Raw genomic sequence first — 13,762 nt, 5'->3', positions numbered from 1 at the left:
TTTACACCGGGGGCAGTTACAAGGGTAGGAGCCAGAGGGTAGGGAAGGTGGTTTGGGGATTTCATAGGGATGAACCAAGAGGTTACAAAGGTTAGGTGGACAGCGGAAAGTCACTGAAGGTGGAGTGGGGAGGATTTCATGAAGGATGGATCTCATTTCAGGGCAGGATTTGAGGAAGTCGTATCCCTGCTGGAGAGCCACATTCAGAGTCTGATCCAGTCCCAAAAAGTATCCTATCACAAGTGGGGCACTTTTGGGGTTTTTCTGTGGGAGGTTGTGGGTGTGAGGGAATGAGGAAGTGGCTCTGGTTATTTGCTTCTGTACCAGGTCGGGAGGGTAGTTGTGGAATGCGAAAGCTGTTTTCGGGTTATTGGTGTAATGGTTCAGGGATTCAGGACTGGAGCAGATTCGTTTGCCACAAAGACCTAAGCTGTAGGGAAGTGTAACCTCCAATGTTTCAATAAAGGAAGAACCCGAAAAGTGCCCCACTTGTGACAAGACTTATGATAAACATAATAGTTTCTTAAGAATAAGTCAGTTAAATGATAAACGTGAGAATATGATTCCACAAAATTGGCCTATATGTAAACAAAAACAACAGTGCAAAATTTATGAAACAACCACTAAAACTTTATGCTACTTTCCAGAAATGTGAGTTAAATAATGAAGAGGTGTGCTACAGTTAAATTGCTGGAGAAAGCAAAAAACAATTAAATGAAATTCTATAGATTTGCTGCAGCAAAATGTAAACAGAAAATACGGCTATAACTCGACTGTATGATCTTTTCACATTTTCTACTATATTACATAAAGAAAATTAAAGCCCTTAATGGTACACTTAAAAAGCACACTAATGCATCTGTTTACCATGTAATCAGTACTAAACTAAATGTTATTAAAATCTAAAATGACCTATCTTTACGAGAACACCAAAACTTGCGCTAGTCACCTGGCTGCAGGGCTGCTCGCTAGTCACCTGGCTGCAGGGCTGCCAGCTCCTCTTGCTAGTCCATCCAGTGCAAATGTCTTCATCTCTGCATTGCAACCTACATCCATATGAAATATGAACTGGCTTGCTGCCCCCCCCCCCCTCCCCCCCCCCCCTTTCCAGCTGAAACTTCTGTTAGTCAACTTCTACCATAAATTTATTTTCTTCCCTGATACCAATAAGTACCTTTGCATTAATTATCAAATCTAACCATACAATATTCTGTGTTCTACTGTAGCACAAAATTTCAAAAATTTCCATTTTCATCTTGTCTATACTGCCTGTTGCACACATTTCCCATGTGATGAAAGCTACAATCCAAACAAATTCTTTCATAAAAAAATTGGTAGCACTTAAATTTATATTTCGTATTAGCATATTTCTCTTTTGCAGGAAACCTTTTCTTGTTATTGCCAGCTGACATTTTAACTCATCTCTCCTTCAGTATTGTCAGTTATTTTGCTACCGAAATAGGAACACTCATCTACTCCTCTCAGTGTCTCATTTTCAAATCCAATTCCCTCGGGAGCACTTGATTTGATTTGACTATATTCCATTACCTATGCTAATGTTCATCTTATTACCTCTCTTCAAGACATTGTAAGTTCCTTTCAACTGATCCTTCAAGTCTTTTCTGTCTGTGACAGAATAACAGTGTCACTGTAAAACCTCACAGTTTGTTACTTTTTTATTCCCAGCACCTTATGTCTGGTTCCAAATCACTTCTTGGTTTCCTTCATTGATTTGTCAGTATACGTTCTGAATATTATCAGGGATATTATTCAATCTGTACACATAGGAAGCAGTTTCTTTGGTAGCAGAGTACTGGTGGAGTACAGATGGGGGTTTTAAAGGCTAGGCAATAGTTTTGAGTTTTTGTGATGAACATTTACCAGTCAAAGTGCAGAGAGTGAAGTCAGACATTTTCTCTACTGTCAAAATTTTAACAGTAAGTTTCTGAAGCATTTGTAGCAAAATTTTTGAATTTAATGTCATCCAAGGAAGTTGTTGTTCTCAAATTTGTCTCAGAACCAGAAGAACTCCCTTCCCAGTGTGCTAAAGACCTCACAAAGCTCTTAAGAGACAGCACTATCCCCCCTGCCATATCCCCATACACCTCCAGTCGTCCCACACCCCTTAGAACCAGCTGCGAAGTAGTGTCCCGGTTGTCACCCAATATCACCCTGGATTGGGACAACTGAGCCACACCCTCTGTCAGAGCTTTGAGTATCTACCACCATATCCCGAAATGTGGGACATCCTACTGGAGATCCTTCCCACCCATCCATGTCCTCGTGGAAGGCCCAGGTGCAAGACCTACCCAATCCACCCATCCAGCACTTCCTTTTCCAGTCCTGTCACAGGCTCATCCTTCCCAATCAGAGTCCAAGCCACCTGTGAAATCAGCCATATCATTTACCTGCTCTGCTTCAGTCATTGTGACAGCCTTTTGTATTGGTATGACTACCAACCAGGTGACCACTGGGATGAGTGGCCAAGAATAAAGTGGACCACACTGTGGCACAACATGCAGCTGAACATAATATATTTGATTTCAATGGGTACTTCACAACCTGGGCTGTTTGGATCTTCTCCTCCAACATGAGTTTTCTGCACTGTGCAGATGGGAGCTATCCTTACAACACATTCTCTGTTCCCAAAATCACCCCAGCCTTAGCCTACAATAACCTGCTGTTCTCACACCCTCCACCCAATGATTTGCACCCTCTTCACCATATCAGCTCCTCTCAGTTCACATGCCCTCACCCTCACTGTGTGCCACTCTCTGCCAGTGCACCCATCAAATGTCCCATTCTCTGCTTCTGCCTTTTTCCACTCCCCTGTCCCACTCCCCTCCCCCCCCCCCCCCCCACTCCCCCCCCCCCCCCCCCACTCTCATTCCCCTCAGCCTCCCATCATTGCACTTGGCAGCCTTGTCCATTCATCATGGACTGCTGCTTTCGCTAAAAGTGACAGTTGCATTGTGGCTGGAGTTGCTAGAGATAGTGGTCAGGTGTGGGTGAGGTGTGCTTGCATGTATGGATTTGTGTGTGTTTTCTTTTATTTCCTGAAGAAGACATTGGCCAAAAGCTCAATGTGTGACTATTTAGACACCCAGCCCCTGTAGCTGACTGCACAATGATTCTACTGCTGCCAATGTATAAACTGTACAAGGGCCATGAGGACAATATAAGAGAAATTAGGGCTTTTGGAGAGGGATAGAGACAGTTGTTTTTCCTTTATTCCATTTGCAAATAGAACAGAAAAGGAAATGACTAGTAATGGTACAAGAAGCCATGCACCATATAGTTGTTTGCAGAGTTTATATGCAAATGTAGATGTAGATTTTATCCCTGCTAGCTCCAGAATTTCAAAGAAAACATTCCAGGCAGATTTTTAGTAAGCTATCCCTAAATATATAAATGCTAGAAACATAGGTTTGTCTCTTCGGTCTGTCTTGCAAGATAACTCATGGAGTCAATATTGTTTGATGTGTTCTCTAGAATCCTAACTGACTTTGCTCACTGCATATCTTATCTGTCTTGCATGCCAGGTGGAATACTTATGTCACAATATATCCTCCCTGGGATCTCATTAATTCTGAGGGACTGTCATCTACCCCACAATTCTTGTTTCAACTTGGGTCTTACTGTTTTCTGTGAAATTCTTGCATTATCACATTTTGCATTTCATCTGTCTCTACTTCTCCTTCCTTTTCAGAATATTGTTTTTAAGATAATTTGATTTGTATAGCACATCTGTATTTTCCATCCAACTTTCATCCTTCCCATCTTTGCTTAGTTTCATTCAGTATGAGCTCTTGATATTCATGCACTGCTTCTCTTTCCTCCAAAGGTCTTTTTTTTATGTGGCAGCTACTTTCACCACAGTTATGGATGTTTTTACAGCTTTGCATTTATCCTGTAGAGATTTCTCATAAGCTGTTTTGCCCTTTTTGTCTCATTTTCCGATGTTTGTGTTTACTTTTGCCTGGTTCATTTGCTGTATTTTTAGGCCTTCTTTTATCAATATAATACTTTTGTGTTATCCAAGGATTTCTACTATGACAGCCTTCTGAGTTGTCTCTGCCTGGAGTACCAAATGTGAAAATATGCCCAAAATGTTGTTATAATTAGTAAAGCATATAGTAGAGCTGCCTGTCCTCACGAAATATAATGGCTGTAGTTTCTTGTTGCTTTCAGCTATTCACAGCAGCAGCATAGCAAGGTCATGTTTGCTAATGTTATAAGGCTAGATCAACTAGTCACACATAGTGTTGATCTTGAAGCTACTGACTATTTTGCTACTCCTATTCAGATGTGAAATGTTAGTCTGGCCTCTCTTCTACAGAAACCTCATTGACATGGTTGCACCTGTGGTACAGCTATCTGTGTCTCTGCTGCAAGCAAGCCACACTGCTGCTACAAGGTCTCTGGTTCATGGGGACAAATGGGCAAGCTATTGTCTGTCTGTAAAGATTTGGGAAAAGTGTCAGTATATTCGGGTAACTCCTGCTTTCCAATGCAGATGCACTACTTAGGGTTGCCAAGGCTCTGTGGTAGGTATTACTTGTAGTTAGTGTGTTTGATATGGAAAGATTTTTTATAAGTCTATGAAACAGATATTAATCAGTATTTAGTAAGTTGAATCAGTATTTAGTAAGTTGGTCCACTGAGCTGAGAATGACCAGGTGAAAAAGATTTGAAAATAGGTATTGAGGTTCTGGAAGAAAGAGAAGTGAGTATCCTTGCCACAAGTATGAATCATAGAGAGAGGATCAAGATACATGTACGAGGCAAGTTTTTTAAATTGCCGATTGGGTAAAATAGGACCCCTCTACATGACCCATAAACAAGGAAATGACATACATGTTTCCATGGCAGCTACATATTTTTGTGTGTATACATTCACCTTGCAGCAGAAATGCTGCATAAATAAAATCATTATACCATGAAACCACTAGCATGTTATCTGAAAAAATCATGTGTAAGTATTTCACCAAGTTCCCAACCCATATGTAGTTTACATGTTAAATGAGTGTAGTTTTAAAACTTTATTCATATTGATAATTTTTATTTACTCACACATCTACTGAAATACTGTACCACTCTTCATTCTTCTGATTGCTGTAAATTCCATAACTAAACTATTGTTGTACCTACAGAAATCGTGCAAGAGCTCAGCTGCACATTTGTTGTATTTATTGTGAAGTGAGATGAGAACAAGAGAGTTTAAATAGATGAACCACTACAACTTAATGAGGAAATATAAGTGAAATCTGTTATGTATCTACTTTGTTGCAACAAATAGACATTATTTTTCTGTATTAGCAGGATTTGTGCAGTTTTCTCATTGTTGTGTTGGTAAACATGACTAAAATGTGGTTGTACATTGTTAGCCACATCAAATGTTTAGTCTGTTGTCACCTGTCTAAAAGACTACTTGTGTGTTGTTAGTATTGGCTATTATTTATGTTGTGTTAAATGGATCAGAGAAATAATTACATTTTGCTACAAGAATGGAATAAAGTGCATTGAACAGATCACCAGTGTGTGTGTGTGTGTGTGTGTGTGTGTGTGTGTGTGTAGTGAGTGAAGTGTTATGAAATAATGTTGTATAGTGTGTGCAGTGACTGATAGTGAGATATGAGTGGACAATGTGCCATTACATTATTTAATAAGTTATTTGTAAAAAAAGTATTGTATACCAGGAGTAAATCTAATGATTGTCTCTAACTAGAAGTCTGTAAATATATGTGTATACGAATTAGCTTATTTTAAATTGATCTAAATTTGTTAATACTTTGACATGTCCTATATCATGTTAATGATTACCTTTGGTAAGTTTGCTGTGATTAAATCTGGTTTTGTGAATGGTATTACTGTTTTAAAGAATACAGAAAAGACATTTAACTGTGCCTTTGGCTCACCATTGCACCAGCAACAGGTTAAACTCTGGAAAATTGAAAGTAACGATTATGAACAGTCAGAAAATCACAGTCAGTGTTATCACTGATGGTGTTTAAATATCAGTTGGCTCATTCCAAAAAATATTTGTGGATGTTTTGGGTATTTGTTCTAAAATTGTTGAATTTTGAGCTAAACAGTGGAGCTTGCAAGTTGTTTGGCAATAGCTACATGAAGTAAACAATGATGCAGAACTAATGTGAAATGTGTCATAACAGCCCATGGAATGTAGGCTTATGGATATGTCATTGAAACTAAGGAGCAATCATCCCAATGGAAGCATTTTGGATCACCAAGACTAAAAAAACAGGACAAGTATGATCAAATGTAAAGGCTATGCTCACTATGTTCTTCAGTTTTAACTGTATAGTTAACCATGAAATCTAGTAAGTAGGTGGAACAAAGGATCAATGTGGAGTAACACTTACAAGTTTAACACTGTTTGTGAAAAAAAAGGAGGAGGGGGGAGTGGCACCTGGCAACTCTCTGCAACAATAACCAACAAATTGAAAATCTCTGTAAATTATAAAGGAATCCAACAGTATACATTGTTGAATTGGATAGATAAAAAAATCTACTCACCAAGTGAAAAGAAAGTCATAATTAGACAAGCTTTTGGAGCCTGTGGCTCCATCTTCAGGTGGAAAGATTGAAGGGGAAGGAAGAGGGGTGAAGGAAAAAGACTGGGGAGGTCTAGGAAAAGCGGTAGATTTTGGGAAAGTCACACAGAACTGTGGGTCAGGGGAGACTTACCAGATGGGATGAGGAGGGAAGAGTGATTGTTGGGTACTAGCAGTCCACACTTTTTACTTATATACACTTTCCCTTACAAAATCCTTGCAGTGAGAAATAGTGATGACATACAAAACTTGGCTGAAAAGTACACTCTAGAATAACAAATCCATGAAGTTCGTCCTCACATAGGTGGTGCTCGACTCATGCTGAGTCGACTGCTGCTACACAACATATATCTTATTTCACAATCACATTTGATGCTTATGTTAAGGAGCCTTGGTTATCTGTTCTAAGTGACAAAGTTACTGTTGTAAAAAAAAAAAAAAAAAATTGTCTCATAAACAAAAATAAACACAAGCAAAAGAAAATTCATATAAAAATATTTAATAAGTTTAGTTCACCCATCTCAGATTCCACTCACCTCATAAGGAAGAACAATTGCATGTTATAATTAATAAAAATCTGCCACACAAGTTACCTGTGTATTGTTTTGCAAATTTTTTCTTCACTCATTATACATTTGTGGACCATGGCTGTGTAACAGCCACAGAAGATCAACATACTGATAAGCTTATTACACAGACATAATTCTATGTACTTTGCATATAAAAAGATTTTTCATTCTGTTCACTTACAGGCATATTAAAGACTCCACATATGTTTAGCTCATATTATTCTTTTCATAGTGTACAAATCTGTAAGAAAGTACCTGCTCAGTAGCTCACATAAGATATTCTAAAAATCTATCGAAAGAGGAACCTTAAATATGTGGTATAAGTCAAGATACACAGTAACTCAAGAAAGCAATATCTAAAAGCTTCATCTTTATGATATTGTGACAAATAATGGAATTTAAAAGTGAAAGATAAATTTAGTTAACACATTATTCCAGTGCTTCTTGGATGAATAACTTAATATTGAAAGGTGAAATGTAAAGAAATAGCATTGCATTTTTTTTCACCAAATTTTTTTGGCTTCTAATGTTGTTTCAGCTCATTAGGCATCATCAGATGCTAGCCTAGTGTGCCAAAATTTAGTTAACACTTTCAAAATGAAGTCAAGCATGGCACTTTAATTTATTACTTTTTTACTACCTACTCTGTTCTCACCAAATTTTGTGGACAGTATCTACATATACTACGAATGTACCTGCAAAACTACATGATTGTACAACTCGACAGTGGCTGATTGAGACTTTGGTCCATCCCAAAAGTGGTAATAATAACAAAATGCAATTTAGTTGATTTTTCACTGTTAAATATGAAAAATAAATGTTAAAAATAATTATGACTTTCTCAAGTTGCAAAAATATATACAGAAACACGCTGCTTTAATGATGTATTTGAATATTTAGCTTTTAAGATCTTCAATAATTTTTGTCAAGATAAAAAGACAAGTATTAGATGGGAAAAATAAAAAGTGATTTATGCAAGCGTTGGAAAGAAGAATAAATCACTCAAAATTGTGGCTACAGAGAGAGATAAGTTTTCTTTTCCCTACATCCTTATTGTTGTACTATTTTCTTATTGTGCTTTATCTTTCCCATTTGTCTTATAGAAGAAATGTTTGACACTGCTTTTTTGCTTTTCTGTCTCCAAAACTTTTGATTGCATCATCAGTGTTAGTTTTCTTAGATAGTTAGTAAAGGGAATTACCTGTTATCTTTCACAGGCTTTATATGATTGTAATTAACAAATTAATTTAAAGAAAAAAGTGCTACTTTAAAAGAGACAGTTTTCAACTTCTGTCTATGTGCCATTGCAGAATTCAGGTCTTGTAAATGCACCTGCTCATAGTTCTTAGTGGATGCAGTAATCTGTGCACTACAAGAATACATATTTACTCAGCCATGTACATAGTCCCTCACAGTAACAGCAAGAATCTGTGGATCCAGCATAGAAATCAGTATACAAAATGACTACTGATGAATTATTTGAATTCACTTTTGAGTTAGCTGTTTTTATTACTGTTACTCATTTTTGTTTGTTAGCTGAACTTTCAAGTTGGTAATAAGTTTTGTTTTTATTATGATTTTATGAATATTCTCACTCTACATGACTGTGTTTGCTATTTTCAGATCTTCAAATTGTTGATTGATTCTGGGGCAAATGTGAATTTCAAAGATGACCATGGTTGTACAGCACTTCATAGAGCTGTTGCTGATATGCGCTGTGAGGTATGATTTGTCTTACTGCATCAAAATGAAAATACTACACATATTGTTGTCATTGTTTTTCCTACTAATGGTCTGCTGAAACTGATGTCTACATGCACCTTTTAATTAATCATCAGAGTCTGTAGTATGTAAATATTGAATATACCATAACTAAAGTAAAGAATATCCAAAAATTACATTATAAACAGAGCAAGAAAAGGATCTCTTTTTGTGGTCACATTCTGAGGACACCAGAAACCAGATTATCAAGGAAAATTATTGAGAAACTCTGGAATTTGAAACAACAAGGAGGATGGCTTAAGGAAATAAGAGAGGATAAGGAAGAACTGGAAATAACTCTGGATGATTTGCAGAACAAAACGCCAAATTTAAAGAAGTTGAGGAACACAGAAATAAGATTTAAACCAAAAATTGACAAATGACATACAATGAAAAGGTTATTTACAGATAAGGAACGACGAAAAGCCTCGGAACGAATGAAGAGATGCTGGGCCACTCGGAAGGGGAAAATACCAAAGAAGAGGACCAGAAATGATTGACTGAAGTGGTCCAATGAGGCCGTAAAAGCAGAAGAAGAAGAAACAGAGCAATATAGTGTACTGGTTTCATTTCATCATTAGATACACTGTTTTTGCTATAATTCATGTTTTTTGTTTTTATAAAATTTAAAGTATTAGTGTCCTTTTAGATTTGTTTGAGTGACTGGTTTCTACAATCCCCAGTTCTAGACTTTATGTTATTGCAATCTGGTATTTTGTCCATCTGTATTTGTCTTATTCACCTTTGCCCTTCCTTACAAGGTAACTTGTTTCAAGGTATTGGAGAGATCATCAAAGAATGAACTAAAGGATATCATCTTCCACAGCTCCTATTATCCAGCTAACCTTAAGGATTTGTGGGGTGGGCTGAGCTATATATTAACAGACGGTTTAAGTTAACTGTTATGTTACTTAAAGATTGCGATTATTATTTTAGTGAAATGGTCTGTAAGCTAGAATTGATAAGCAAATGCACCTTGATAATTATTCATGAAAATGAATATGCTTTTAACTACCACTTTGCTTTTCAACATGCTAGGTCAAATATAATTCTCACTTTTTGTAATGAAAGGCATCCTCCTCTAGACATGGTACAGGCCAGGGCCTAATTACACACATTACCTTCAAATGCCTGGCAAACTTGTCATTACATTGCCTGCTTCAGTCTCCTTTAGCTTTCTTTGTCTGTTCAGCCACATGCTGTTCTACATTTTTCTTCATTTTCAATTCTAGGTCCCCTAAATGCTCTGTTATGTTCTGTACATCTTCTTCCACTCCATAATGCTCTGTTTGCAAAGTTTGCAACTGGCCTGCTGACATATCAAGAAATTCAGATAAAAAACAACTGATGCTCTGATTCAGTGGTTCATAAATTATTCACATGGTGCTCCTGTGGATGTGACTGTGACCATGGTGGTAATATGAGTGGTTGTACACAAGTTCAGCAGCTAGGGATCACTCCTCACTGCATTGCCCTCTTTGTCAGTTATCTCTGCCAGACAAATTCTCCTACTCTCTTCAAACATTTTTGAAGAACTGATCTTCATTAGAGTGCTGTCTTATTTTTCAAAGCATAACTTGCTGATTGTCTGACAGTGTGATGTTTGCAAATAATTACCTACAAATAGATCTTATTGTTTAGTGGAGCTGAACAACAAAACTGTTTGTTGGTATATTTCATGCATTGCACAGATTATTTTAGTTAAGTCATGCAATTGTACCTGGGAAAGTAAAACATTATGGCATTAATAGCATGCGTTTTGCATTTATAGCCTTTGCTTCATAACAGAAAGCAGAGTGTCACACTGTGCCACATGCAGCATGTGGAAGCATAATAGTTATAAGTCCCACAATATGTTGTGTTGCATCTGCTCCTCTTCTTAATCCTTGTAATTGATTTCCCAATGACTTCAAAAGTATCTTCAAAAGCTTTAATGTTTGCTGATGATGCAAGCATATGTGTCAGAGGTACAGATAATGGCATACTTGACACAACTCGGATGATAACTGAACTGGTGTATGTCTGGTTTACACAAATAAGTTTTCTTAATCTGAGAAAGACTCATAGTACACAATGTGACACACATAAAATAAACCTGCTCATAATAGAAATAAGATGAACTGTTGAACACTAAATGGAAAACCAAGTGTAAAATTCCTTCAGGTCTAACTAAATAACAATCTCAAATGAAGTCAATAAATTGTGCAGATTAAATGAATAGGAAGAGAAAGAGTAAGAACTCAAATGCTAGTGTGAATAGTTTTCTGTAGCAAGTTTCTATGCCCCACACATAAGTCAGCTGTTGGTATGTGATTGCCTTTCCTTTTTTTTTTATGTAACTAGAAGATGATATTACTGTGTCTAGTACTTAGAAGTAACTCTCATTATTTGGACCAGGGCACTGAAATTTTACATATGTTCACTCTCTGATAACTTACTGATTGACGTTCTAGGTGATTGCAGCTGATATAATGGAAGTATTCATTCTGCAGCAGCGAACTGTAAGAATGCTGTATAAAATAGATATCTCTGGATCTTGCAGAGTCCTCTACAAAGGAGCTGGAGTCCCTAAATCCACTTCCCACTACATTTGCAACATGATAGTATTGAAACTTCCTGACAGATTAAAATTGTGTGCTGGACCAAGACACAAACTCAGGACCTTTGCCTTTTGCGGGCAAGTGCTCTACCAACTGAGCTACCCAAGCATGACTCACGACCTCTCCTCACAGCTTCAGTTCTACCAGTACCTCATCTCCTACCTTCCAAACTACACAGAAGCTCTCCTGTGAACTCAGCAGAACTACCACTCCTGTGAAGTTTGGGTGGTAGGAGACAAGGGACTGGCAGAAATGAATCAATGAGGACGGGTCTTCAGACATGCTTGGGCAGCTCAGTTGGTAGAGCACTTGCCCATGAAAAGTAAAAGTCCAGAGTTTGAGTCTAGGTCCGGCACACAGTTTTAATCTGTCAGGAAGTTTCATATCAGTGCACACTCCACTGCAGAGTGAAAATTTCAATCTGGAAACATCCCCCAGGCTGTAGCTAATCCTGACTCCACAATATCCTTTATTCCTGGAGTGCTAGTTCTGCTAGGTTCACTGAAGAGCTTCTGTGAAGTTTGGAAGGTAGATGAGGTACTGGCAGAATTGAAGCTGTGAGGATGGATCATCTGCATCTACACCTACATTTATACTCCGCAAGCCACCCAATGGTGTGTGGCGGAGGGCACTTTACGTGCCACTGTGATTACCTCCCTTTTCTGTTTCAGTCGCGTATGGTTCGCGGGAAGAACGACTATCTGAAAGCCTCCGTGCGCGCTCAAATCTCTATAATTTTACATTCGTGATCTCTTCGGGAGGTATAAGTAGGGGGAAGCAATATATTTGATACCTCATCCAGAAACGCACCCTCTCAAAACCCGGTGAACAAGCTACACCGCAATGCAGAGTGCCTCTCTTGCAGAGTCTGCCACTTGAGTTTGCTAAATATCTCCGTAACGCTATCACGGTTATCAAATAACTCTGTGACAAAACACGCCACTCTTCTTTGGATCTTCTCTATCTCCTCCATCAACCTGATCTGGTACAGATCCCACACGGATGAGCAATACTCAAGTATAGGTCGAACAAGTGTTTTGTAAGCCGCCTCCTTTTTTGATGGACTACATTTTCTAAGGACTCTCCCAATGAATCTCAACCTCGTACCCGCCTTACCAACAATTAATTTTATATGATCATTCCACTTCAAATCGTTCCGCACGCATACTCCCAGATATTTTACAGAAGTAACTGCTGCCAGTGTTTGTTCCACTATCATGTAATCATACAACAAAGGATCCTTCTTTCTATGTATTCGCAATACATTACATTTGTCTATGTTAAGGGTCAGTTGCCACTCCCTGCACCAAGTGCCTATCTGCTGCAGATCTTCCTGCATTTTGCTACAATTTTCTAATGCTGCAACTTCTCTGTATACTACAGCATCATCCACGAAAAACCGCATGGAACTTCCGACACTATCTGCTAGGTCATTTATATATATTGTGAAAAGCAATGGTCCCATAACGCTCCCCTGTGGCATGCCAGAGGTTACTTTAATGTCTGTGGACGTCTCTCCATTGATAACAACATGCTGTGTTCTGTTTGCTAAAAATTCTTCAATACAGCCATCCAGCTGGTCTGATATTCCGTAGGCTCTTACTTTGTTTATCAGGCGACAGTGCGGAACTGTATCGAACGCCTTTCGGAAGTCAAGGAAAATAGCATCTACCTGGGAGCCTGTATCTAATATTTTCTGGGTCTCATGAACAAATAAAACGAGTTGGGTCTCACACGATTGCTGTTTCCGGAATCCATGTTGATTCCTACAGAGTAGATTCTGGGTTTCCAAAAGCGACATGATACTCGAGCAAAAAACATGTTCTAAAATTCTACGACAGATCGATGTCAGAGATATAGGTCTATAGTTTTGCGCATCTGCTCGACAACCCTTCTTGAAGACTGGGATTACCTGTGCTCTTTTCCAATCATTTGGAACATTCCGTTCCTCTAGAGACTTGCGATACACGGCTGGTAGAAGGGGGGCAAGTTCTTTCGCATACTCTGTGTAGAATCAAATTGGTATCCCGTCAGGTCCAGTGGACTTTCCTCTGTTGAGTGATTCCAGTTGCTTTTCTATTCCTTGGACACTTATTTCGATGTCAGCCATTTTTTCGTTTGTGCGAGGATTTAGAGAAGGAACTGCAGTGCGGTCTTCCTCTGTGAAACAGCTTTGGAAAAAGGTGTTTAGTATTTCAGCTTTACGTGTGTCATCCTCTGTTTCAATGCCATCATCATCCCGGAGTGTCTGGATATA

At 38.3% G+C, this 13,762-nt stretch overlaps 1 protein-coding gene across 1 annotated transcript in view; it reads left to right on the top strand.

Moving 5' to 3' along the window:
- The window catches only part of LOC124551018 (serine/threonine-protein phosphatase 6 regulatory ankyrin repeat subunit C-like), a 404,623-nt gene that overhangs the window by 215,014 nt on the left and 175,847 nt on the right, over positions 1 to 13,762 (top strand). The window contains exon 11 of the mRNA XM_047125868.1: positions 8,768 to 8,866. Coding sequence (XP_046981824.1) covers positions 8,768 to 8,866 — 99 coding nt within the window. The remainder of the gene's footprint in view (positions 1 to 8,767; positions 8,867 to 13,762) is intronic.

The sequence above is a fragment of the Schistocerca americana genome, chromosome 1 (genome assembly GCF_021461395.2).
Source record: "Schistocerca americana isolate TAMUIC-IGC-003095 chromosome 1, iqSchAmer2.1, whole genome shotgun sequence".
Taxonomy (NCBI): domain Eukaryota; kingdom Metazoa; phylum Arthropoda; class Insecta; order Orthoptera; family Acrididae; genus Schistocerca; species Schistocerca americana.
Note: the sequence above shows the minus strand (reverse complement) of the source record. Positions and strands in the feature narration are given on the sequence as shown.